The sequence below is a fragment of the Leucoraja erinacea genome, chromosome 14 (genome assembly GCF_028641065.1).
Source record: "Leucoraja erinacea ecotype New England chromosome 14, Leri_hhj_1, whole genome shotgun sequence".
Classification (NCBI taxonomy): Eukaryota; Metazoa; Chordata; class Chondrichthyes; order Rajiformes; family Rajidae; genus Leucoraja; species Leucoraja erinaceus.
This window is the reverse complement of record NC_073390.1, coordinates 790,821-818,340: the sequence shown is the minus strand read 5'-3', so window position 1 is coordinate 818,340 and position 27,520 is coordinate 790,821. Positions and strand designations below refer to the sequence as shown.

The 27,520-nt window shown below is 45.5% G+C and overlaps 1 protein-coding gene across 2 annotated transcripts in view; it reads left to right on the top strand.

The window, feature by feature from the left end:
• LOC129703181 (erythropoietin-like) overlaps positions 1-27,520 on the top strand; it is a 71,731-nt gene that overhangs the window by 40,029 nt on the left and 4,182 nt on the right. Inside the window, exons 3-4 of one of the 2 annotated variants that reach the window (XM_055645356.1) lie at positions 12,559-12,639; positions 15,125-15,289. In XM_055645356.1, coding sequence (XP_055501331.1) covers positions 12,559-12,639; positions 15,125-15,289 — 246 coding nt within the window. Of the gene's footprint in view, positions 1-12,558; positions 12,640-15,124; positions 15,290-25,774; positions 26,409-27,520 lie in introns of those variants that run through there. The other variant, XR_008724519.1, reaches the window with a different exon arrangement.

The window sequence follows — 27,520 nt, the reverse complement described above, 5'->3', positions numbered from 1 at the left end:
TGCATAGAAAAAGAATTTCCCCAATCCAGCACGAACGCATCTACCGCTGCTGCCTCAGGGTCTTGTTCCCAAGTGACTTACATAGGTACCTGGTGATTTAGCCTCAATGCAAATAAATCGATATCTGCTTGATACCTTTTGTGAAATTCTTTTTGGGGTTTTAACATCCATTCGATGTTGTCATTAAATTTACGTGACCTGGTGTCTGCCACTGTATTTAGCTTACCTGGCAGGTAAGTTACTGATAGCCAAATATGTCTTTGGACACACCATTGCAAAATTCTGTTGACCAATTTGTCGCATGATACCGATTTTATGCCGCCCATTATGGTTAATGTAGGCCACAACCGTAGTATTATCTATTTATAACCGTACATGCAAGTGATGCATATTTATGCATATGCTTTTAAACCATAAAAGTCACCCAACATCTCTAGATAATTAATGCCCAGTGTAAGTGGTAACGATGATTCTGGGTTAGTCCATCTACTACTTGTGCTGGATATAGAGATAGTTGCTCCCCAGTCTTGAGCACCGGCATCTGTTTGGATAACTGACTTAGGGTTAGTGATGATAATAGGCTGAAACTATGTCAAACGTTTTTTGCCCACCACTGTAGTTCTGATATTACTTCAGTGGGTAACTTCATGAAACGATCGTAATGACCTGTATGTCGTTTTTGGTACAAAGGTTCGAATTATGTAGCCGGAAATGCTGCTACCATTTTCCCAATTACTCTGTTACTTGTCGAGTAGTTGGTAGTTTGTTGACCATTAAATTGTTGCATGATTGTGCCAATTCAACTATGTTGTCTCTTGGCAATGTTACAGTCACGTAGACTGAATTAATTATGAAGCCCAAGAAGTCTATGATAGAGGATGCCTTCAACTTAGATTTATCTGGATGTAAGACAACCCCAGGGTTTTGAATAATTGTTTGGTAGCTAAACAGCTAACAAAGTAAAATAGTAAGATTAAACGAGAACTTACCAGTTTGAAGTTTGATCTGTATTTTATGAGGAGGAACGTTGAGGGAATACATGAAGAACCCGCTTCCAACGCATGCGTGTCATTCTTCAAAGCAGCGGTGTGAGGTCAAGGGAACCTATAATGACCTAACATAGTAAGATTATCAAAGAGATACCAGTTTTTGATATGATCATAGGAGGGTGAGAGCGGAGGGCACATATTCCCTCAACGTTCCTCCTCATAAAATACAGATCAATCTTCAAACTGGTAAGTTCTCGTTTAATCTTACTATTTTACTTCGGAGTCACGTGAGTGACTACGTGAAGATTTCAAAGCTCTGTGACCTCATGCCGTGGAACGAGTCCATGCTTCACAACTGCCTTGGGTATTGGGAGAGAGCATCATTAGTAATTTTAAAACACATTTATACAAAGAGTTGTGTGGTATAACGAAAAATATAATTTTTTTAATTGAAAATCATAGCCCTGGAACCTTTCGGGCAAATTACATTGTTGAACGTAGAATGGTTTCCGAACACGATGATGGCTCCAAAAACTGGTTTATTATAAAAACCTTTCGAAAGTCCTTTCGGATGACCATCCTACCATTCTGAGGATTTGGTCTGTGGGTACCTCTAGAATTTTTGCTGCGGATGTTGCTGCAGCCCTGGTGGAATGAGAGTTAAAAACATTAGTGTCTATTCCTGCCTTCTTTAGGACATATTTGAGCCACCTTGATATAGTTTGGGTCGTGACCCTTCTTGTAAGAGATTAACAACGCCATTTCCTGACCTCGAATGCTCTTAGTATATTCTATGTATAGTTGGATGTGTCTTGCTATACACAGTCGTTCGTCATATGGGTATACCATAAATTCAAACACTTGACCCGATGAACCTGGTCTGTTTTGTTTTATTAAATCCTGTATGACAAACACCAGTTTCTCAGGTGAGATGATCAGGGAGTCCAGGCTCAGTTTGCTTAATGACTGGACTCGTTGTGCGGTAACTAACGCCATGAGCATAACCATCTTCATGGTCAGTTTCTGAAGTGACAATGCTGTTATGGGCGACCAGCTCCTCAGCATGTTTAGAACGACACCCACCTCCCAGATTTCGGAGTACCTGGTTTTAGGGGGATTTGCATTGAATATGCCCCTCATGAGTTTTGTTACCAGGGGGTGTGTTCCCACCGTGTGCCGCTCCATTCCTTGTGATAGGTAATTGGAGAGTGCACTTCTGGCACTATTGATGGCACTGTAGCTCAATCGATTATCATAATGGAGGCTTGTTAAAATTCCAATACGGCCGGAATGTTCTTGGCCTTTTGGTCGAGGTTGTTGTCCAAGCAGTATATGCCCCATTTCTTGATGTGTCCAAGGTACTGCTTCCGTGTTGACAGTCTTTGTGCAGATGAGATGAGATTCATCGTCCTGTCTGACAGCCCCATGCCGTGTAGTGGGTCTTTCAGACTCTACAAATCAACAAATCCCTAGTCTTATGGCATGGATGACTGCCCCCAGTCACTGGATGAATTAATAAATTCGGGCTATGTCCATAAGGGAACATGGTTCTAACACCATCCCCTGTATGACCGAATACCACGGTTGAGTAGGCCAGTCGGGTACTATGAGAATCCCAGATGCCGAGTCTTGTTGAATTTTCCTTAGTACCCGATTGATGAGGCAGAACGGGGGAAATACATCACCCTATGGCTTTGTTTACGTAACAATGCCAAGCTGGTTTTAGAATTTTAGTAAATAATCTTGGGGCTGATGTTTGCCCCTTTGGTAAAGCTCTATATTGCCAAAGTTCCCCCCCATCCAGTTAAATTTCAAATACCGTCTGTGATCCCCTCTGATGGGTACTGTATAGTATGCATCTTTTGAGTCAATGCTTGCCATATAGAAACCCAGCTGACACTAATTCTTTAGCAGTAATAAGAGTATCCATCTTAAAATGAACATATTGAACGAATGTGTTTAGGGTTGAAAGGTCAATGATAATCCTGCAACCCCCATCTTTTTTTATTTTTAATAAATATGTTTGATACAAATTCTAATTTTTTCATGAATAGTATGCTCAATCACACCTTTTGTGTACAATCTTTGTAGCACCGTGTGGACTTTAGATTGTTCGGTTTTTGTAAGGACAAAATGCCTTTCTGGTGTATGTTGTACTGGGGGGTTATTGGGATAAGTAAATTTTATCAGATAACCCTGAATACTGCTTAGAATATATGAGTCTGTAGTGATTTTACACCATTCATAACTGTAGTATTGCAACCCCCCCCCCCCCCCACTGTCGTGGGTCCCTTTTTTACAGAAGAACCACACCCACCTATCTCCATGGTTACTGGTGGTTGTGTTATTTCCTTGGTTTTTTGAAAAGGGGGGGGTTCTGGTTTGATGTCTCTTGTTCGGGGTTGTGTGGGAGGTTGAGGCTTCCGCATCTTTCAGGGTGGCCGTCCCTGGCCATACCCTAAAAAAAAAGGCTGCTGCGGGTAATATTGATTTCTGGCACTGCCACTAGTATGAGCCACATTTTTATGGTCTTGCATGTGGCTGGTATCGTGCTCCAAAATAGGCCTTTGCGCTGGCCTTGATGAGCCCCAGTGTCTTGGCTTCGTCATCCAGTTTTTTGACTTGTGCGGTCAAGTCTTGTCCAAACAAAAGGGTTGAGGTATTTGCGGTTCTTTGTTTGCAAATGGTAGCATATTAGGGGTCCAGTGCTGGCTGAATGGCAGCCTTCCGCATGTAGTTCAGCTCATATTGCACATTGCAAAACAGAGCTAGTGCTTCTTGATGGTCTTTGGTTAGCTCTGTTTTGTCCAGGGTGCGGGTGTATGCTGTGATCCCTGCCGTCAGTCCCTTTAAGGTTTTCTGGATCTTGAGGTCCTGGTTCCTGATGTTCCTCCCCATATGCTGCCAAATGCATTGGTTTACACTGGGCACCTGTAATGCCTCACAGTTGCCAGGTGGCAGATGTCTGGCCAGTCTCTGTAAATATTTCTTGTTGGAGTTTATGTGGCCAGACATATAGTTAATACTATTGCCATCCTGGGATCCAAGTCTACCCCTGTTTGACTTGGTTTAAAGTAATCAGCCACCATGTCCAGCAGAGTCCCTGCTGTGTTAGGATCATGGGACGCTGTATTACCAGGCTCTGGCCCATCAGGGTCCTGCCTACTCTTTTTTATAGAGTTCGAGATCTCTAGGGGTCCCGCACGGGGTACCCATGTGGGGCTTACCTCCTGCCCACTGTGGCTAGTCTCCACATCCATGTGACTGCTACTGTGAAGGAGCTCCTTTTTTCCCCCCGCTGTCTCCGTCCCCCGTACACACGGGCACTGGTTTGCGGGTTTCCCTCCCCATGATTCCGGTACTCACAGGCACCCGTGCTGGCTGCTGTCATGCTGCAGCCACTCGTACCGGCTTCCTCCAGCGTGGGCTAGCGGGTCCACGCCATCTCCGTACATCCTGCGCCCTGGACCCATCTAATACTTTTGTAGGTTCTTCGCTGTTATTGTAGCGCTGGGGTCTGGATTTACGGTTTGGTTGGCGTTGGAGGTCGCCGCATCTTCCAAGAAGGCCGGCCTGGGCCATGGCCTCCTGCACACTTGTCTTTTCTTCTGCGGACCCCTCTTCCAGGTCAGCCCAGAACTGACCCACAGTGCTCCCCTCTGATGGGGTAGAAGCACTGTGCAGCCCTCAAAGTGGTATTGCTGTGGGCTTATCCTAGGGCCCACAGTGACCCGACTCCATCTCCCAGAGTCTGTAACGTTGGAGCAAAGCTCCATACACCGCTTCTTCCCGCTCCAGCGCTCTCAGGCGCAGGCCGCCGGCGGTTATTCAAAGTCGGTCTCCTCTGAGTCCACGACCTTGTTTGTTTTGTGTCTAGCCTTTCCGCCCGGCCTCGTGGATCTGGCCGGTGCGGAGGCAACATCGGGCACAGCTGACCCCACTACGGGTGATCCAAGTGCCGCTGGCTGCTGCTGGCTGCCCCCTGCTCCACGGTCCTCCTTCTCCAGCTTTGTCCATACTGCCCTTCCGTGGAGTGGATATGGCCAGTGTGGAGGACATCTGGCACAGCTGATCCCATCTAGCCCACCAGCTTTGTCGCAGCCCGTTGTTTCTGCACCTGCAATCAGCATGGTAAATACAAAAAAGACAGCAGCTCTTACCTGCAGGTCCAAATTAAAATAGTTGCTACGGGTGAGCGTCATTCCACCCCGTCTGCTGCCGTTATTGACTTGTCAAAAGTCAACGGCCCCATTTGAATAGTCTCCCGCCCGGCCGTGGCGTTCTGGCCGGCGCGGGACCAAAAGTCGGCACTGCTCTTCCCATTACGGGAGACTAACGTGCCTTTGGCTGCTGCTGCCGGCTGCCTGCGATTCCGCTGTCTTCCTCAGCCAGCTTCACTAGCAGCATTTGTGGACACTCCATTGTCCAGCTTCCCCTCCTGTGGAAAAACCCCAGTACGGGGAAACATTCGTTTTTGCTTCCCTCTCCCGCCCGGCCCGCTGCGGGAGCGAGTCGGGAGTGAAAGTCGGGCACAGCTGTTCCCGTTACGGGAGATTAACGTGCCTTTGGCTCCTGCCTTTAGTTGCTGCTGCCGGCTGCCCGCAACTCCGCGGTCCTCCCCAGCCAGCTTCACTAGCAGCATTTGTGGACACCACTTTGTCCAGCTTCCCCTCCTGTGGAAAAAACCCCGCGCGGGGAAACATTAGTTTTTGCTTCCCTCTCCCGCCCGGCCGGGCCCGGTGCGGGAGCGAGTCGGGAACGAAAGTCGGGCACAGCTGTTCCCATTACGGGAGTTTAGCGTGCCTTTAGGCTGCTGCTGCCGGTTGACCGCAACTCCGCGGTTTTCCCCCCGCCAGCTTTCCCGTAGCCTTCATGGATCCGGTCCATGTTTCCACCTAAAGGTTAGTGGAAAGGAACGCAGAGTCTTCTTACCTGCTGTTCCTGACTTTCAAATTCTGGAACGCAGAGTCTCCTTACCTGCTGTTCCTGGTTTTCAAATTCTGCCGCTAGGGGAACGTCGTTCCCCCTTGCTGTGACTTGTTGCAATGCGTGTAGCGATATGACACGCATGCATTGGAAGCGGGTTCTTCACGTAGTCACTCACGTGACTCCGAAGTAAAATTCATGGTCTTGCCTACCATTTAGGATATCACCAAGATATGCCATGACAATATGTTTTTGTCTTCTGAATATTGCCAGAGCTGGTTTTAGTGTCTGGGTGACACTCTTGGGCTGATGTGAGCCCATTGGGTAACGCTTTAAACTGCTATAGCTGCCCCATCCAGGTAAATTTCAGGTATCTGCGATGATCCTTGTGAATGGTACTAAATAGTAAACATCTTTAAGATGAATGCTTGCCATGAAGTATCCTTTGGAATTTAGTTGTTTGGCAGTAACAACCTGTTCCATTTTGAAATGTATATACTTAACAAACATATTTAGTGAAGTTAAGTCAATGATGATGCGACATCCACCATCTTTTTTGGGTTTAGTGAATATATTTGATACGAATTGCAAGGGTTCAGGTTTTCCCATGATACCCTTTGTAATTATTCTCACCAGTTCAGCTTGTCCCTCTTGTTTCTTTAACGGAGAGGGGAAAAATACCCTCTGGGGTGAATGTTGACCTGGTGGCAATTTTTCTAGTATGAATTGTATTTGTATTCACTAATGCCATTGAGTATATAGTGATCACTCGTGATAGACTCCCATGTGTTAGTATTACTCTATATACTGGTAGGAACCAGACCCACCTACCTCCATGGTTATGGGTATTCTTCTGTCCGTGGAGTCAAGCGGGGGACAGGTCTGTTCCGTTGCTGCCCCCCCCCCCCCCCCCGAAGGAAGGCTCCTCCGTGGAGTCGAGCGGGAGACAGGTCTGTTCTGTTGCTGCCCCTCCCAGATGGACGCTCCCCGTTTCACCTCTATAGCGGGAGAGCCCGGCTCCCGCTGTGCCGCTGTTGCTCTGCCGGACGTAATACCACGCATGCGTGCTGAACGGGTTCTTCATGGAATCACTCACGTGACACCGAAGTAAAATTGAAATAAACATAGTAAAGACAAGGAGAACTTAAATACCAGTTTGATCTCTATAATTGAGGGTGGGAGCGGAGGGCACATAATCCCTCATCGTAACTTCTCATAAAATACAGATCAAACTTCGAACTGGTAAGTTCTCGTTTAATCTTACTATTTTACTTCGGAGTCATGTGAGTGACTACGTGAAGATTTTAAAGCTCTGTGATTTCAAACCGTGTAACAGTTCATACTTCACTCGCTGCCGAAGTCATTCGAGGGAGGAAGTATGTTATCGTAATCAACCATGAATCTGTTTGTAAAACAATAATGGTGTTATTAACAATAACAAGACCTAAATGCTCCACCGGGCTTAGATTATATATTTGCAGATTCTAATACTTTTTCTGCAAATGATACAGGTCCTGCCAGCGGCTTGTTATAAAAAATTTGGAACGTATACTCCCTAGACCACCCCGCTGTAGCCAGGATGTGGTCCATAGGCACGTCCATCCTCTTAGCCACCGATGTGGATGCTGCCCTGGTGGAGTGAGATTTATACACGTTAGTATTTACTCCAGTACCTGCTTGAGCCACTTGAGATAGTTTGGCTCGTCACCCGACCATGAGGTTTCTTGTGGCTGACCCATAAGGCTTTTTCTCTCCCTCGGGGATTTCTTATTGTGTTGATGTAATTCAATAAGTGGGTCATGACACATAACCGTGGATCAGGTGGGTATGCCCGGAATTCCATGACTGAACCTGATGTTCCTGGTCTGCTCTGTTTGACCAGCCACTGAATGGCAAATGTGACACGGTCTGGTGTTATAACCATATTGTCCAATCGTAGTAGATAATAATAATAATAATAATAATAATAATAATACATTTTATTTGTGGGCGCCTTTCAAAGTCTCAAGGACACCTTACAGAAATTAACAAGAGAGAAAAAACATATAGTCGAAGTTAAATAAATAATAAGGACATCACCAACACACAAATTAAAGACAGAGTTCGCTCCAAGACAAAAAATCAAAAAACACAATGAGAAGAGAGAGCAGCGTCCACTCTCCCTTCCAACAGCCATCTTGGACACAGACTAACATATTCACTTACACACAAAAAATCATCCCCCCACAATGGTTACCACTGTGAGGGAAGGCACAATGTCCAGTCCCCATCCCCAGTTCTCCCAAAGTCAGGCATATTGCCTCTACGGAGGCCCGATGTTCCTGGCCGTTCTGGCCGGGTGCTATTGCCCCAGCGTCGGGATAGTCCTTTCAGCGACTGGGCCACCTGGAACGGGCGCTTCCTAACACGGGACCACGGCTTCCGAAGCTGACAAGGCCACGCCGGTTTGGAGCTCCCAGGCTCCCGATGTTAGAGTCGGCACCGCCCGCTCCGCTCCACAGACCCGCAGCCCGGAGGTGTTGATCTCGGCATGGATGGAGGAAACTGGACTCTTTGTGCTGAGACAAGTGCCATCAGCATGACCGTCTTCACGGTAGACTGTTCCAGGGTGAAGGACCTGCCTGGTGACCATCCCTAAGGTACGTCAGGACCACACTGACTTCCCAGATTTGGGTGTACCTAGGTCTGGGGGATTAGAGTTGAATATGCCTCTCCAGAGTTTGATCACCAGCGGATGGTACCCTATGGCCTGTTGTCCTGGTGCCTGAGTTAAGTAGGATGACAGAGCACTTCTGGCTGTATTAATGGCGCTGTAGCTGAGTCCTTCATTGTGGTGAAGACCTGCCAGGAACTCCAGTACAGGTTTTGTTGTAGTTGAATATGTAGTTCCTGTATTTGAAAGTATCTTCCCACTTCTTGATGTTCGCCAAGTATAGTTCCCTTGTGGATATGGGATGGGATGCTGTCATCGTGTCGATAGTGCTGTCTGACAAATCCAGGCCCAGCAGTGGTCTTTCCAATTCTGCAACCCAGGCCCAGCAGTGGTCTTTTCAAAATCTGCAACCCAGTAGTTTAATTTATCGTGGCATGGGTGGCTTATGCCTGATACTGGGTGAGTTAATAAGTCTGGGCTACTGGGAAAAGTCATTGGGGTTTTAATGACCATGTCGAGGACCACTGGGAACCATGGCTGTGTAGGTTAGTCGGGTACTATCAAAATACCTGAAGCAGAGTCCATCTGTATTTTGTGTAGTACCCGACTGATGAGGCCGTAGTACCTGACTGATGAGATAGAAAAGGGGAGAAACATAGAGATTAGATCCCCACCCCCCCAGTTCGGCGGGAATGTATCCGTTGCTGCTGCCTCAAGGTTTGGTTCCATGCGACATACATCGGTACGTGGTGGTTCAATTGGAATACAAGGAAATCGATATCTGGTGTTCCATATTGGTTTGTAATTTCAGCAAATACTTTGATTTAACATGTCTGTTACAGTATTTAGCTCACCTGGTAGGTAAGTTGCTGATGGTCAAATATGTTTGATGACATACCATTACAAATTGTTAAATAAATTGTCACATGATATCGATTTTATTCTGCCCATGTGGTTTGGTATATGCCACCACTGTGATGTTGTCAATTTATAAACGAACATGCAGAATGGTGCACTATTGAACAATATGCTTTTACCCAGAGAACACACTCAATATTTCCAACTAGGTTTAGAGCCCAGTGTCTGTAGTGATGACGACTCCAGATTAGTCCATTTACCACTGTGATGTGTTCATTTCTTCGGTTTCTGGTTCCTTGTCTGTCGGGATTGGTGTTGTCGGGGGGTGGCTCATTTTCCATGGGGCCCGCTCTGGGCCCTGGCCTAAAAAGGCTTACGGGGACTGGCATGCGGCCCCGAGCTTTCACCAGTACCATTAAGTAGACGCCTACTGGTGGATGCGTGGAGGTACTGCTGTCTGGTTTTATGTGGTTTGCTCATTCCAGGCCCTGCCCGCATGATGCCGAATATCTTGGATAGTTCGTTCAATTTTTGGGCTTGATTTGGTAAATTTACCAGATAGCAGGATCTGTGGTTGTGAGGTCGGCGTTCTCACAGTCCTGTGAATTTTTTAGGTTGAGGGCAGGTTTTACGACTTCCTTCCAGAGGTTGCGGTCGCATACTGTGTTGAACAGTAGGGTCAGGTGTTTTGCCGCACTACCCTGCCCCTCTGGAATGAGCATGCGAAAATGATAGCCAACGTCAGGGGTATCAAATGCAATTTAAGATATTTGGGTTTTGTAAATGCCCTGCTCAATGTATCCCCCAATAATGGTGGGCACTTTGAGTAAATGCAATTTTGGGGAGGCGTGATAAAATCCAACGCCTCATGACTACCTGTCTTGGAGAGGTTTTTTGGAAAGGTAGTAAGCTGGCCGCCAGATTAGACTGAAACGGCCATCTCGCTTGTGGTGTAGCCACAGAGCGGTATCTAACACCCAGCTGCTCTTCCTGATCCTGTACCTCAAGCATACTCCCGATGTTGTTCAGCCAGTGACCCCTCTTCTGGACCAGCCCAGCCCTGGTCGCCAACGATCCCCTCTGATGAGGGAGATATGATGGCCAGTGCTGGTAGTGCACTGGAGCAGGAGTGTTATGCTCCCTTGGCGAGCTTGCCCCAGCTCCCGACGCAAGTCTCGCTGGAGTTTTTTACTCCATGACCTTTCTCTAGGCTTGGAAAACAGACACTTACTTGCTCTCGGGCGGTAGTTTGAAGTGCCGGTTCCATCTTCCGTGTCTGTCTCCAGCCCGAGGTTTGGTTGCCAACTTTGCTCAAGAGGCTGCCTGCCGTTCTCGGGCGGCGTTTCTGCCGTTCTCGGGCGGCGTTTCTGCCGTTCTCGGGTGGCGAGTCTCCTTGTCGGGAGAATGCAGGGATTACCGGCCGGTTTTTGAATTTCCCTCCAGCCCGCTGCTGTTGGTCAGACAGCTCTTAGCGGACTGGGCATCGGCTCAGTACCCAGACTGTGGACCGCAGCGTGTGTGGTCCAGGTGCCGCCTCTCGCCCCCTCCACTGACGGAACGCTCCTTCCCTGGAGTCGAACAGGGGGCGGTTTCCCTCTGTGCTGCTTTGCTCCAGTTTCCCCTGGTGCACAAAGAGAAGCAAAGTTGTGAGTTTAAACCTGTGGGTAAGTACTTACCTAACGGTCCATTCCTTCAAGCTTGTAGCGGGAGCGCCCGTACTCTCGTTCGTCGCTGTTGCACTGCGTGAACGCTCTCATCACGCATGCGTGCTGGACGGGCTCTTCACGTAGTCACTCATGTGACTCCGAAGTAAAATGTAATCTGCACAAAATTCTCTAGATGCAGTATCCATTTACCATGTACTCACAACTGGAAACAGAGCACATATCCAAACTGCTGCAAACTGAAGTGACCCATTACAACATTAAAGCCACCATTCAGAGGTTGCACACAAACATATCCAGATTGGCTGTAGCCTCAATGCTTTTTACTGGGAAAACAAAAGGTTGCATTACCCTTTTATAGCCTGCTTGCCGTTGCAGGCTTTTCCATTCAGCAGTTCTAAACTGTGGGGGAACAAATACACTTATGTGTGCTCTATCTGAGAGCCAGTTAACTAAAGCCCTACCTAACTTGCCACATCTCCACCTCTCTTTGATCAGCGGATCCAAACCATTCACCCAGCCAAGATTTCTGCTCTGCCTCTCAACCATTCCAGGATTGGTGGCCCCCATTTCGTCTGGGCATGGAGCTTTGTTCCTCCTTCTCAGCTTCTATTGGGGCTTGCCATCTGGCCATTCATTTGTAGACGCCCACATCAATACTTCTGTCGCAGGCTCCTAGAAACAAACCAGTTATGTCCCTGGTTCAGAACAATGAACTGGATCTGTAGTTTCCTTCGATAAAGCACTCCACACATATAATGCATGATTAAATGTTTAGAACAATCTGCAATGTGAATGCAGTTCAAGATATTGTCGTGCCTTTCAGCCCTGCAAATTAATATGCTGACCAATTTTTTAAACTTTCCACAATTAATAAAAGTAAATTTGAAGATACACAAAAAGCTGGAGTAACTCAGCGGGTCAGTCAGAATCTTTGGAGAAAAGAAATAGCTGACATTTTGGGCCGAGACGACTTTGAAACTTCGAACCTTCAACCCAAAATGTCTCTTGTCTATTTCATTCCACAAATGCTGCCTGATCCCTATGTTCCTCTGGTTGCTTTCTATTTTATACTACACATTCTAGCATCTGCAGTTTCTTGTGCCTCCTTGTCCACATCAGCTACAGTTTTTTAAAATTCATCCCCCAATTTAGATAACAGGTCAGTGGTAACCAAAAATATAGAGTTATTGAGGTGACAAGGAGTGACAAGGCAATCATGGGATTTGATTGCTTGGTTGACAACATACCTTTGGGCAAAACATGGAAATATAAGAACCAACAATAAAAGGTGATAATATTTTTGTAGCTCTAATAGGTCATTAAGGCAGAGCATTAAAATTAAAAATAGTACCTTATAAAATTTGCACTTAAAAGTTCAGTGGTAAAATCACACTTTAATAAAATTGTCTCTCTGTTATTCTTCTAGAAAATTTAATGGTCTTGTCTGTTTTGTCTTTTCTTGCAGTGTAACCAGACATTTCGGTTTCCTAATGTAATTCCTCTTCCAAGTACTGGTCTTAATCTGCGAGTGTGGAGATCCAAAAGTGTAAGTACCCGTCCAGTACAAATATCACTGTATCAGGTGTTGTTTAGAAATTAAGTTAAATAATATTAAATAAAATGAAGTGACGAATTGATGAAGGTAGGATAGTGGATATTGAATACATGGATTTAAGTAAGGCTTCTGATAGGTAGACTGATCCAGAAGATTAAGATGTAGGGCATTCACTGTGATTTGGTCACATGGATTCTAAATGATTGTTTCAATCTATTTAATTTTTCTTTCTGTCTCCAATTGCTAATCTTTAAAATATTTGTTACTTCAACAACTTTGTGGGCTGCGCAGTAGTGCATCTGCTGGTGGAGCATTTAGCCTCGGGGCTGGGCCTGTATTTGTTGGAGTTTAGAAGAATGAGAGGGGACCTCATTGAAATTTACCGAATAGTGAAAGGCTTGGATAGGGTGGATGTGGAGAGGACGTTTCCACTACTGGGAGAGTCTAGGACCAGAGTTCATAGTTTCAGAATAAAATAAGTTACCTTTGGAATGGAGATGAGGAGGGATTTTCTTAGTCAGAAAGTGGTAAATCTGCGGAATTTATTGCATCTGAAATGAAATGAAATGAAAATGAAATGAAATGAAATGAAATGAAATGAAATGATTCAATTAATTGTCATTGTCAGTGTACAGTACAGAGACAACGACAATTAATTGAATCTGTGGAATTCATCAGTGGAGGCCAAGTCAGTGGATATTTTTAAGGCAGAGATAGATAGATTCTTGATTAGTATGGGTGTCATGGGTTAATAGGAGAAGGCAGGAGGATGGGGTTAGGGGAATATGATAGATCAGCTACAATTGAATGGCGGAGTATATGATCGGCCAAATGTTCTAATTCTGCTCTTATCACTTATGAACTTATGAACTCACAGAAACTCAGGTTTAATCCTGTCTGTGTGACGTTTGCATGTTCTTCCTGTGGCCAATTGGTTTCCTCCGGGTGCTACTGTTTTCTCCCACATCCTAAAGACCTGCGGGTTTGTTGGTTAATTGGTCTCTGCAAATTGCCCCTAATGTATAGAGAGTGGGTAGAACTAGTGTGATTGTGTCATCAATGGTCAGTGTAGACTTTGTGAGCCAAAGGACCTGTATCCATGGTGTATCTCTAAAGCTGTCCAGGGTCCGACCTCCCCAGAGGAGCATGGGTGAAGCTCAACAGACTTGGTACTGGAGTTGGGCCTTTCAATGTCAGCGTGTGGAGATGGGGGCTCCCTCCGCCAGAGCCCAGCCTGTGAATGCGGAGCAGAACAACAGTCAGCCAACCATGTCATCTCTGGGTGCCCGCTCTACCACCCACCAAATGGAGCTCAGGACCTGACAGACATTGATGCAGAGACAACAACCTGGATGCTTAACTCCTGGCTTGGATCTAAATATTTCTTTGGTTTATGTTTCATTCGCAAGAAGAATATCTCAGAACTAAACTAAACTGAACTTTGTTGTGCACTCTGTCACAGTCATTCCTCTGTAACTCCACCCCCCCCCCTCCCTCTGCAACTTAACAAGCTTAGCTTCTCATTCTTTCCAGTTCATTGACCCAAACGTTGACTCTGTTTCCCACCAATGTTATGTTTCCTGCCGAGTGTTTGCAGCATTCCCTGACTTGTTTCCCATTTTCACCCCTAAGTTATTGTAGAATCTTCATGATCTTATTAGCAAATGTTACTTTTCCTATTTGGTTTATTTCAGGTGGATGAAATCTAAATAGCACTTCACCATGGGAGGCAAGTAGCTTCCAGTATAGCAGAGCTCACAGTTGTAAATAGTATTGTATTTATGGTTCACGATATCATTCTATAATTTTATATTAAAACACTCACCCGTTCATGGCAACACTGATCTAACATCAACAGTGCAATAAACTCATATAGTTATATATTTCCAACAGTGCATTGGTGAAAGCCTGATTACTGCCAAAACCTGCTCGTAAATGGAACAGCACTGTATTTTATGAGCCCAGATAATTACACTGTGTACCTATAAAGTGTACTTTAACTTGAGACCAGAAGTTACTTTAACATATAACCATATAAGCATATAACAATTACAGCACGGAAACAGGCCATCTCGGCCCTTCTAGTCCGTGCCGAACACTTATTCTCCCCTAGTCCCATCTACCTGCACTCAGACCATTCCTTTCCCGTCCATATAACTATCCAATTTATTTTTAAATAATAAAATCGAACCTGCCTCCACCACATCCACTGGAAGCTCATTCCACACCGCTACCATTCTCTGAGTAAAGAGGTTCCCCCTCAAGTTACCCCTAAATGTCTGTCCCTTAATTCTCAAGTCATGTCCTCTTGTTTGAATCTTCCCTACTCTCAGTGGGAAAAGCTTATCCACGTCCACTCTGTCTATCCCTCTCATCATTTTAAAGACCTCTATCAAGTCCCCCCTTAACCTTCTGCGCTCCAAAGAATAAAGACCTAACTTGTTCAACACTGTTTTAATATTATTTTGTTTTACAGAAACATATGAAAAATGAAGAAATTAAGGCTGGCCTAATTATGCTATCTAATGCAACTCAGACCGCAAAACACTTTATCGCTAATGGTTCAACAAAACCTCTCTTAGATACAATTTACAGGAATACTAGAACTTTCATCCACATGTTGCAATTGATGGATGTGCCGGTAAGATATTAAGTGAGCAATTAATTGTTTTCTCTGTTCAAATCATTGGCAGTATTTTAAACAATTTTCTCTTGCCTATGTTATTGGATAAAAATTTAGCCTCTATGCTAAACTCTCATGGAAAAGCCTGTCTAACTCACAGACCTGAAGTTTATACAGGCAGTTTAGCCAGAGTGATACTGCAACTTTTGAAACTTGGGTTTGGAAGAAGAAAAGTGAGCCCGGTTTCCTATCCCAGACCACTGCTCTGTGACATTTGCTAGAAAATACATTTGAAGGTATTGGGTGAGCACAGAACAATTCTCAGTTATCTGATAACAGTGTATGAATGCGTCATTAAATATTTTCTCTGAAGTCACTGTTTAGTTTGGTTTAGTTTAGAGATATTGCGTAGAAACAGGCCCTTTGGCTCATCAAGTCCATGCCTACTATCGGTAACCATTCACAATAGTTCTATGTTTTCCCATTTTTGCACCATTTCTGCTAACATTCAACACATATTTTATACAGACCTGCACGTCTTTGGGATGTGGAAGGAAAGTTGTGCATCGGGAGGAAAAGCACGCAGTCACAGAGAGAATGTGCAAACTCTGCACAGACTGCACCTGAGATCAGGTCTCTAGCGTTGTGCGGCAGCAGCTCTACCAGTTGTGTCACTGTGCCGTTTAAGTTGATTAATTTAATGAGGTTCTGGAGACCAATGAACCACAAGGTGATTCAGGAAATAAATAAATAAAACTAGAGTCAAAGAGCCACATGGCATGGAAAGAGGCTGACTCACTCCGATCAAACGAGATAACTATCTATGCTAATCCCATTTACCTGCATTTGGTCCATATCCCTTTATTTCCCCTTTCCCCTGCAACCGCAGGAGATGCAACACCTGTCCCTATACCTCCTCCCTCGACAAGGACAACCCTTTCAGGTAATGCAGATGTTCACTTGCACCAGCTTTAACACCATCTACTGTATCCGCTGTTCGAGGTATGGGCTCCAATATATGGGCGAGACCAAGCTCAAACTGGGTGATTGTTTTGCTGAACACATTTGCTCAGTCCACCTGGGCCTATGTGGTCTCCAAGTTGCAAAACACTTTAACTCCCCCTCCCATTCCCATACTGACCTTTCTATCCAGGGCCCTCTCCATTGTCAGAGTAAGGCCTCGAAATTGGAGAAACAGCACCTCATATTTCGCTTGGGCAGTTTACAACCCAGCGGTCTAAATATTGATTTTCAAGTAACCTTTGCTTTCCCTCTCCCTCGCTCCCCCACCCTAGTTCTAATAGTTTCACTGTCCTCCTAATGAATTTGACTCATTATATGTCTCATTGTCACCTTCCCCACATCCAACAATGAACCATTGATCATTTCCTTATCATCGTCCACTTTGCTCTGTCCTTTTCACACCTTACATCCTCTTTGTACCCTTCCATATCTCTAGTTTCCTTCCCCCCTGACTCCTAGTCTCAACCTGAAACGTCACCCGTGCATTCTTTCTAGAGATGCTGCCTGTTACCCCAGCACTTTGTGTCTATCTTCCCTTTATTCCTTTCGTATCCATGTACCTGTTCAAATGCTTTTTAAACCGTGTGATTGTATCTCCCTCAACCAGCTTGTTCCATAGATCCACCATCCTCTGTTGTAAAGTCCCATTTGCAATCCATTTTAATTCCCATTTTCACACCGACCAGCCTGTCCTCACTCTTCTCCAGTGCTAGGGTGATAAGCACAAAGCTTAGTAACAGCACCTCATAATCTGCCTGTGTGCTCTTCAATCCGGCAGAATGAAAATTAAATTCTCCAGTTTCTGGTGATCTGATCCTTCTCCGCCCTTCTGTAAGATCACTGAATTCTCAATGATTTGCTGAGTCCAGTAACAGCATTTAAGACTTTTCATTCAGGTGCAATGGTTATACGGCATCAGAGCAAGGCATTGAAATGTCTGCAGCCCTTTACTAAAAACTGAACATATCACAACTAACAAAACAAAGATAGCGTGGAGTTGCAATTAGAGGACTAAAGACTGATCATAACAAACAAACAAATGACACAGGACATTCAACCAACAACTTTCTCATGAAACACACTGCTGAAAACAGACTTCCTTATCTATATAGAGTGATTGGGATGTATCAAGCACCTCGCATCATGAAGGGACCATTGTTCATAGTTTTGGCCAGGCTCCAATCAGCTGTAATAGTGAACATAGAATTGCTAAACAACCTGCTCTTGTTTAGCAAACCAGTTCCTAGTGTCCCGACCTGAAACGTCACCCATTCCTTCTATCCAGAGAAGCTGTCTGTCCCGCTGAGTTTACTCCAGCATTTTGTGTCTATCTTCGGTTTAAACCAGCATTAGTAGTTCCTTCCTACAACCTAAGCAGTTAAAGATCTGTTTTAATAAACTAACCCCATCATTTCTCTGCGAGCCCCTACATAAAGCCTCCCTCTCAGCCCGGTATCACCCAATTTCTTTCTCATTCCCTCCCACTCCATCTATCCATTAGCCACACATTCCCCCTACCCCTCCTTCAGTTCCCACCTTCCTTATTTACTTCTATGCTTCAACTTCCTTGTTTATTAATCAGATTCCATCAATCGCAGCACTGTTGCCTCAGCCTATCATCTCTCAGTCTCTATTGCGATTTCACCCTTTCCTCTCCCATCTGACTCCATCTGCCATTAACATCTGCTCACTTGGATCCACCAAGTGCTTCACAGTCCTAATCCCACCTTTCTCCCTCACACCTTTATACTATTCATCTCCAAACCCTTTTTTCTGTCCAGATGCCGTGTCCTGACCTAAGAGGTAGACTGTCCATTTCCCTCTGTACTTGGGTTCCTCCAGCAGCTTGCTTTTTATCATGCATTACCTCACATTTTGGTTATATGGTTATTTGTCTGGACTATGTGTAAAAAGGAACTACAGAAGCTGGTTTAAACCAAAGATAGACATAAAAGCCTGGAGTAACCTAGCGGGACGAACAGCATTTCTAGAGATTCTAGAATGGGTGACGTTTCGGGTCGAGTCCCTTCTTTGACCCGAAACTCCTCCTGAGTTGCTCCCTTTCCTGCTGAATTACTCCAGCATTTTGTGTCTATCTTTAATCTGGACTATATTCCATCTGCCACCACTCTGTCAAATTTCCCACTGATCTGTGCCCCTCTGTATCCCCATGATATAGAATTCTGGGAATCTTCGTGTCATCAACAAACTTACTTATAAGACCGCAGGCATTCCAAGCCATCTGTCATTTGCAAAATGAACCAAGCCAAACCCAGCACTGATCCACCATCTGTACAAAATCTCTGATTGTTTCTGATCATACATGCAAAATTTAGTTTAGTTTACAGATATAGCGTGGAGCCAGGCCCTTGGCCCCACCGAGCACACGCCACCAACCAGCCCCTACCTCTACACGTGTTAGCCCACTTTCACATCCTAAACACCAGGGCCAATTTACAGAAGACAATGTACCTACAATCCTGCACATCTTTGGAATCTGGGAGGAAAGCAGAGCCCATGTGAACGATCTTTGATCGGACTTTACTGGACTTTATCTTGCACTAAGTGTCATTCACATTATTCACTTTACCATGTATATGTGGATGGCTCAATTGTAATCATGTATTGTCTTTCCACTGACTGGTTAGCGCTTTTCACCACTATACCTCAGTACACGTGACAACATACTAAACTAAACCATGGTCAGAATCGAACCAAGTTCTCTGGGACTGAGGCAACAGCTCTACCACTACGCCACTGTGCCACCCCTAATGATATAGTGAGGGTGGACACGACTTGATGGGGCCGAATGGCCTAATACTACTCCTATCACTAATGATATGAGTCATTGTTAAGTACAGGCGAGGTGCCGGATCACTGGAGGGTGGCAAATGTTTTGTCTCTACTCAAGAAGGACAGCTGGAACCACAGGCTAGTAAGTCTAACATCTGTGGTCGGAAAGTTACTAGAAAGTATTCTGAGGCATATAGAGGCATTTGAATGGACAAAGGCCGATTAGGGATAGTTAATATAGTTTTGTACATGGGAGGTCATGTCTCACATATTTTTGAGGATGTGACCAAAAAGATTGATGAAGGCAGAGCTGTAGATGTTGTGTACATGGATTCCATTTGACAAAGTTTTGCATTGTTTGGCTTCTCTGGAAGGTTATATCCCATGAGATTCAAGGGGAGTTAGCTGAATGGACAGAAAATTGGCTTCATGGAAAGAAGCAGAGAGTGATGGTGGAAGGTTGCTTTTCGGACTGGAGGCCTGTGACTAGTGGTGTGCCTCAGGGTTCGGTGCTGGGACGGATATTGTTTGTCATCTACATCAATGATTTGGATGTGAACATAACGTATTTACTGGCGTCAAAGGCACTACAACAAGGGAGCCTCCATCTTTGCCTGTCCCACAATGCACTGTGCAGTTCAGGTCTGAGGGATGGAGAGAGAGGGAGAGAAGGAGAGAGGAGAGAGGGAGAGAGGGAGAGAGGGACCAGCCTTCCGCCTAGTAACTACCCGCCAACCACCACCTGTTGCCCCTGTGCCGAAGGACACCGTGGCTGGTGGGCCGCCTGCCAGAAGGTGCTGAGGTGGCGGCCACTTCCGCTGTCTGGTACCGGCGGCTGCTCACAGCCATCCGAGATCCACTCGAGCTACTTCCCTCCCCGGCCACAATGTGGTGGCTCCGCGCCTGGAGCGCCACGGCAATGGTGAGTGAGTGAGTTGCTGCCATGATCTCCAGCCCCCTCTTTCTCAAGGCTCCTGCCCTCCCCGCAACTTTAACCCTGATGGCCCAGCCAAGTTTACCATAGATATAATTCCAACTTTTGAATGACACATGGACACATAGAAGGGAAGGCTGTAGAGAGACACATGCAGCCAAATGGCATTAGCCCAATATGCCTACTTGGTCAGCATGGACAAGGTGGGCCAAGGGCCTGTTTCCTGCTGTACAGCTCTACGACTGGGATCAAATAAACACCATGGATAATGCACATTGGCAACACAAGACCTATGACCTGCACCAAGTTTTCAAACTAAAATTAAATCCACAGAGAAATAATTAGTAAACGACAGGCAAATGTGCAAAGAAGGATGCGTGTCCACATGCTGAGCTTCTTATTCTATTCCTGATCTATGCTTATCTATTCTAGTTGAAAATAGAGCTCTCATTGATTAAAGAGGTGAAAGTCATTTGTACAGTGTAGTGGTGAGTTAGTATCAGGTAAAATGCATTAAATTATAGTTAGCAATACAACTGTACATTCTGGGGTTCAAAGATTCATGACTTCAATTGCCTCCAGATTGCATATTATTTATGTGTAGAATGCCTTACATGGATGGCAAGCTGTTATAAATCAATTTAAATGTTATCAGATATAAAAATTCTCTTTATTACCAAAAGCCTAATTTAGGACCAAAGGGTAGCTAATGAATCTTTGTGTGAAGAAGGGTCCTGACCAGAAACATCACCTCTCCATTCCCTCCTCAGATGTTGCCTGTTCCGCTGAGTTCCTCCAGCACTTTGTTTTTTGCTTAAGATTCCAGCATCTTGTGTCTCCTGTGTGGAGACAAACAATCTGTCTGACTTTATTCAAAACCAAGAGGATCCATAACCCTCCACAGGATGTAAAGCAAAGTTAAATACTTTTGCAAAATACTTCTTAACTTCTAATCTATAGCATATTCTCCAGTGATACACAGATAGAATGTTTTTTTTTAAAACGATCAACATAAAGTGGTGAACATATGGATGACCAAGAATTGTACTTTGCCTATTTTCAGCATTCTGCATGTTAGCTTTTAAATCCTGAATCCTACAAAATGTTCACAGTAATAGAAAGAGAGATTCTTGTATTCAAGAGAGAGTTAGATATAGTTCTTAGGGCTAACGGAATCAAGGGATACGGGGAGAAAACAGGAACGAGGTATTGATTTTGGATGATCAGCCATGATCATATTGAATGGCAGTGCTGGCCCGAAGGGCTGCATGGCCTACTCCTGCACCTATGTTCTATGTTAGTCCAGTGCTGGGTTCAATGTATAAAATCCTTAACATATTTTCCAATTGTCCTGAGTAGAAACTCATTCTAAATTTCCGAAGGGCCTGTTTGCACACTATTTCTAAACTAAACTGAACTAAACTGCCAGCAGCAATGTCTCAGGCACACCACTAGTCACAGGCCTCCAATCTGAAAAAAACATCTTTCCCTATCTCCCCATACTTCCTTCCCTAAAGCCAATTCTGTATCCATGTCAATTGAACCTAAATTTGGAGACATGTCATTACATCATCAATAGAACTTAAATTTGAAACAGATCACAATAAATAGCTGTGACCTTGTGTATGTTTGGAACACACATCAGTGGACAAATGTCTGTATATCTGCTGTTTTCATGGCGTTGCCAGCTTAATTAAAACAATTGGTTCATTCCCCTGTTACAACAGCTAAAAATAATTTCAAGAAAATGCACCAAATATTTAAATATTTGTATTCCACAGAGTAACTACAGGGACAATGCTGCAGCACAGCAGGGACAGTACAGGGATGTATTGCTGAGGTTTTATAGGACACTGGTCAGGCCGCATTTGGAGCATTGAGAGCAGTTTTGGGCTCCATATTGTATCGGAGGATAGACGTGCTTGCATTGGAAGGGGTGCAGAGCAGGATTATGAAAATGATCCTGGGGATGATTGGGTTAGCATTTGATGAGTGTTTAATGGCTCTGGGCCAGTATTTGCTGGAGTTTAGATGAGGGGGCATTTCAATGATACTTACCAAATAAGTTGCCGGTCACGGTGGCACAATGTAAGGCAGTAAGTTGCTGCCTTAGAGCGAATGCAGTGCCGGAGACCCGGGTTTGATCCTGACTACGGGTGCTGTCTGTACGGAGTTTGTATGTTCTCCCTGTGATCTGCGTGGGTTTTCTCCAAGATCTTCAGTTTCCTCCCACACTCCAAAGACGTACGGGTTTTTAGATTAATTGGCTTGGTAAATGTAAAAATTGTCCCTAGTGTGTGTGTAGGATAGTGTTAATGTGCGGGGATCGCTGGCCGGCGCGGACCCAGTGGGCCGAAGGGCCTATTTCCGCGCTGTATCTCTGAACTAAACTAAACTAAATAATGAAACGCCTAGTAAAGTGGATGTTGAGAAGATGCTTGCACTAGTGGGAGAGTCTAGGGCCAGAAGGCACAGCCTCAGAATAAAAGGTGTACCTTGTGAAATGATATCAGGAGGAATTTATTTCACCAGAGGGCGATGAATCTATGGGATTTATTGCCACAGACATCTGTGGAGGCCGTTTTTGGATATTATGGGGATTGATAGGTTCTTGATTAGTAAAGGTGTCTTGGGTGATGGGAAGACGGTAGGAGAATGGGGTTGAGAGGGAAAGATAGATGAATCGTGATTGAATGACAGAGTGGACTCGATGGGCCAAATGGTCCAATACTGCTCCTATGTGTTGCGAACATGACAAAGTTTTCGTGGAACATTTTTAAATTTTTTAAGTGGAGCAAGGTGTGGAAGCGAAATGTCAAAGTTTAAATGTCAGAGGTGAATTCATTTTCTTATTTGCGCATTTGGAATATCACATTCTGCATTGCTTATCATAATGTTGAACTTTAGTTAATTTTATAATTATAAAGGAAAGAACGCAATCTAGCTTGCGTGGTTGTTCCATATTCTCATGACAAAGTATTCATGGAACATTTTGAAATTTTTTAAGAGTGGAACAAGTTGTAGAAGCGAAATGCCAAAGTAGAGATGTCAGAGTGATTTTTTTATTTTTTGCATTGGAATGGGGCTGGGGCTCGCCGGAGGGGAGCGCTCCGTTTCACTGGCCCGCAGCAGCCCGGGATCCCTCGTGGGGGACCCTGGGGTAGAAGAAGCTCCAACTACAGGCCCACGGCCAACTTCTACCGTGGGCCCAGCGTGGACTTACCGTCTGGTGCTCCTCGCCAGGGATCTCTGGAAGGGAGCTCCAGCCAGCCGACCCTGCGGTCTGCACATCTGGACGCCCGCAGCGATGGCTGCGGATAGTTGAGGTCCAAACCACGGGGGAAAGTGGAGGAGTTCTAGCCAATTTTTGTGCCTTCCACCACAGTGATGAATGCTGTGGTGGATGTTTGTGTTACATTTTTATTGTGTATTGTGTGTTCTTTATCATAATACCGCTGCTGGCAAATTCATTTCACTTGCACTCTATGTGCAATGTGGCGAATAAAACCGTATTGTATTGTCTTGTAATACAATACAATACGCATTCTGCATTCTGTGTTCTGCATTGCCTAACACAATGCTGAACTTTAGTGCATTTTTATCATTGTAAAGTAAACAAACAGTCTAGCTTGCAAGTTTCACATTCTGCTGATACTTTCACTACTATATTTACGGTTACCATAGAGTTGAGTGATAACATTTTGGTTGCACTCTCAGGCAACGAGGAAGTTAATAATCATGCAGCATTTTGGCTAGGATGTGAAATTTGATGCATTTAACACCACTAGGTGGGATTGTGCAAGAGGCCCAATTCTGGGGCTCTTACGTTGCTTTGGTGTGGGAGGTCAACAGTAAATTCAGCCTATGGTGAGAAACCTGCTGTGTGCAGATGGCTGTGCTTCGTTACACCACCATCACAATAATCAAAGCAATGAAATGTGTCATTTGATTAATTCAGTCTGTATGTGCTGTGATTCTCCATTGAACAACCCTTCATGTTGCAGAACAGGCTTGAACAACTGACTGATGCCATCATACCATCAGTTTTATTGTGTATTGTGTGTTCTTTATCATAGCACCGCTGCTGGCAAATGCATTTCACTTGCATAATAATTATTGCTTTTAGATGATTTAATAATGTAAAATTATTTTTGGATTTTCTTTTTATCAACCTTCCCAATTGATTGCTAACTTGTTTGATTCCTAAGGCAGTTAATGGGTTGATCTGCATTGGATGTTGTCAACTGCTCTCAGATAAGTCCCAGACTTACATGGACCCATCGTAACAGTAGGACACCTATGGAGAGAAGGAATGGATTCACGCAGAAAGTGGTGAATCTCTAGAACTCTCTGCCACAGAAGGTAGTTGAGGCCAGTTCATTGGCTATATTTAAGAGGGAGTTAGATGTGGCCCTTGTGGCTAGAGGGATCAGGGGGTATGGAGAAAAGGCAGGTACGGGATACTGAGTTGGATGATCAGCCATGATCATATTGAATGGCGGTGCAGGCTCGAAGGGCCGAATAGCCTACTCCTGCACCTATTTTCTATGTTTCTATGTTTCTATGTGATGTTTCGGGCGAGACCCTTCTTCAGACCTTCAGAAGATCCAGCATCTGCAGTTCCTTCCAACACGTAACAGTAGAACATGCTGAATAGAACAGCACAAGTGTGATTTTGCTCTGCCAATACAGCCCAACAATGCAAACACATTGTGCTGGGATTCTCCCAAATTATGCTGAGGAGTCCACTTCTCCTACTCTGAACCAGCCAGCTCTGATATAGGTTTGCATTTCCATTCATTTGAAAGGGGTCGCCCATCCTGATTGGCTGCTTAATTTTTGTTAAATATTTTTTCATTATTTCATAGTAATTTAATATATTTAATTTAATTTTAATTTTTAGTTTAGTTTAGTTTAGTTTAGAGGTACAAGCCCACTGAGTCTGCACCTGCACATTAACACTACCCTACACACACTAGGGACAATTTATCATTTTATACCCAGCCAATTAACCTCCAAACCTGTACGTCTTTGGAGTGTGGGAGGAAACCATAAATTTCGAAGAAAACCCACGCAGGTCACGGGGAGAAAGTACATACCCCGGACAGCCAAGCACCATAGTCAGGATCGAACACGGGTCTCTGGCGCTGTAAGGCAGTAGTTCTACCGCTGCACCACCATGCCGATAACCTAGTTTTTTCGAATTATTTAGAGCAATCATAATCATCTTAAAATTTGTGAAATGTAAGAGTTGTGACAAAACCTATACTGCTTTGTCAGAGGTAATATACAGAAGGCCCATCTTGATGACCTCTTGTCTCCTGTCACAGGCAAGGCACTGTGGGAATGGGGCTTTAGCAATACCATCCCAAGGGTTAACTTATCACTGAAATCTAAAAAAAACACTGTTCTGGAAGCAGGCAACATCACTAAAGGAAATGGATGTTACAGGTCAGGGTCCTTCTTCAGACTGATTGTAGGGGGAGGGGGGGGGGGGGGGGGGGGGGGGGGGGACTGCAAGAGAGATGGGGCAGGACAAAATGTAGCAGATAATGGGTGAACACAGGTGAGGAGAGGTTTTGATAGGCAGATGGTTGGACAAAGGCCAGAGTTGAAAAACAAAAGCCATGAGACAAAAGGATTGAAGTTGCGAATTGTAGAGCCAGAGGAACAAATGTGGGTGGAGAGGGAGGGAGGGTAGTATTGGCCATGAGTGCAGGTGGGGCACAGGGAAAAGGGAGGGGAAGGCTCAGGGCAGAAAGGTCACTATGGGAATGGGAAGGGGAAATAAAATGATCAGCAACCGGGAGATCCAGTAGGCCTTGGCAGGCCAAGCGCAAGAAATACTCACCGTGTCTATGGGGTCATGGTCAATGGGTAGGTATGAGGAGGCAGGCGGCCTCAGCATGGTAGAGGTCAGCCAGCCAGACACAAGCACCTCCCTTGCTGGTGGGTTTAATAACAATGTTAGCATTGTTGCTGAGTGAGCTGTGCGTTCAGAGTGGGTGAGATTGGACTTTAGTTTAGAGGTACAGTGTGGAAAAAGGCCCTTCCACCCACTGAGTCCATGCCGACCACCAGTTCACACTATTTCATTCCCATCCTACACACTAGAAGCAATGTAAGGAGGTCAAAAGTAACTCTTCCTATATTGGCCATTTAGCAAAACGAGCCAGCAATGAATATCAAGGTGAAAGTTGTTTATATTTCAACTGTCATAGTGTAGCGGCACCTAGTGGTGGCCCTGGTAATGTCGAACCCTCGCTATTGGCTGGCGCGGTCACGTGAGCGGGGGAGTGTTTTCACGGGCTTTCTGTAAAATCATTCATTCGAGCTCCACGTGGTTTGAGTGAGCATTGTTTATTCTGGCTGTCAATATCGAGTCCGGTAATAACTTTATTTTCGTTAAAAATAAAGAACTTTGTTGTGCCCGACTGTCTCGACTCGCCAAACCGGTGACCCCGTTAGTCCGATCGGTACTCGGACTGTCAACATGCCAGCCACCGCTACCCCCGATGCCCACCTCCCCCAGCAAAACGCCGTGGTCCTGAAACTACCCGTTTTCTGGGCAGAGCAGCCTCAAGTGTGGTTTGCCCACATAGAGGCCCAGTTCCACCTTCGAAATATCGTTGCCGACGCCAGCCGATATTTCTACGTGGTCGGGGCGCTCAGCCAAGAGACGGCCACGCGGTTGTTGCCCTACTTACAAGACCCACCGGCGATCGGTAAGTTTGAGGGCCTCAAGGCCGTACCTTCGGGCTTAGCCGCCGAGATCACGCCACCCGCCTGCTCCACATGGACGGTCTATGTGACTGGAAACTGTCCGCATTGATGAGCGAGATGCTTGCGTTGATGGACGGCCATCGACCATGCCTGCTTTTCGAGCAGGCGTTTCTAGAGCAAATGCCCAATGACATCCGCCTGCCGCTCACCGGGTTGGACTTCACCAACACTATGTAGCTCGCCGAGCGGGCTGACGAATTATGGCGGGTCCATCAACCGAGAGTCTGCACCCGTAAGCCAGCCGCACCGCAGAGATGCCCAGCCCTCTGCTGCCGCCGCCGAGCCGCAGCCACACGCTAGAGACCGGGGTAAGCGCCAGTGGTGCTTTTATCACCTACGCTGGGGCGCGGAGGCCGCACGTGCCGCCGCCCCCCCCCCCCTTGCACGTTTGTGGGAAACGCCTTGGCCGATAGTCAGTGGGGGCTATCGCGTTCAGCCAAAACAGCCGCCTCTACGTGCGTGACCGCCATTCTGGGCCATCGTCAGCATCCTCCCCCCCAAACTGGGTTGGACACCCGTGCGGGCAAACAAGGCCCTGTCCTGACTGTTGTCAACCAGAGTACTGTCCGCACCTATGGCACGCGGACCCTATCCCTCAACTTGGATTCCCGCCCATACGTATGCTTTTACCATTGCGGACTTGGTGCAGTCGCTCCTGGGCGCCGACTTCCTTCGGGTCTTTTCCCTCATGGTGGCCATAAGGGTTGGGCGCCTCG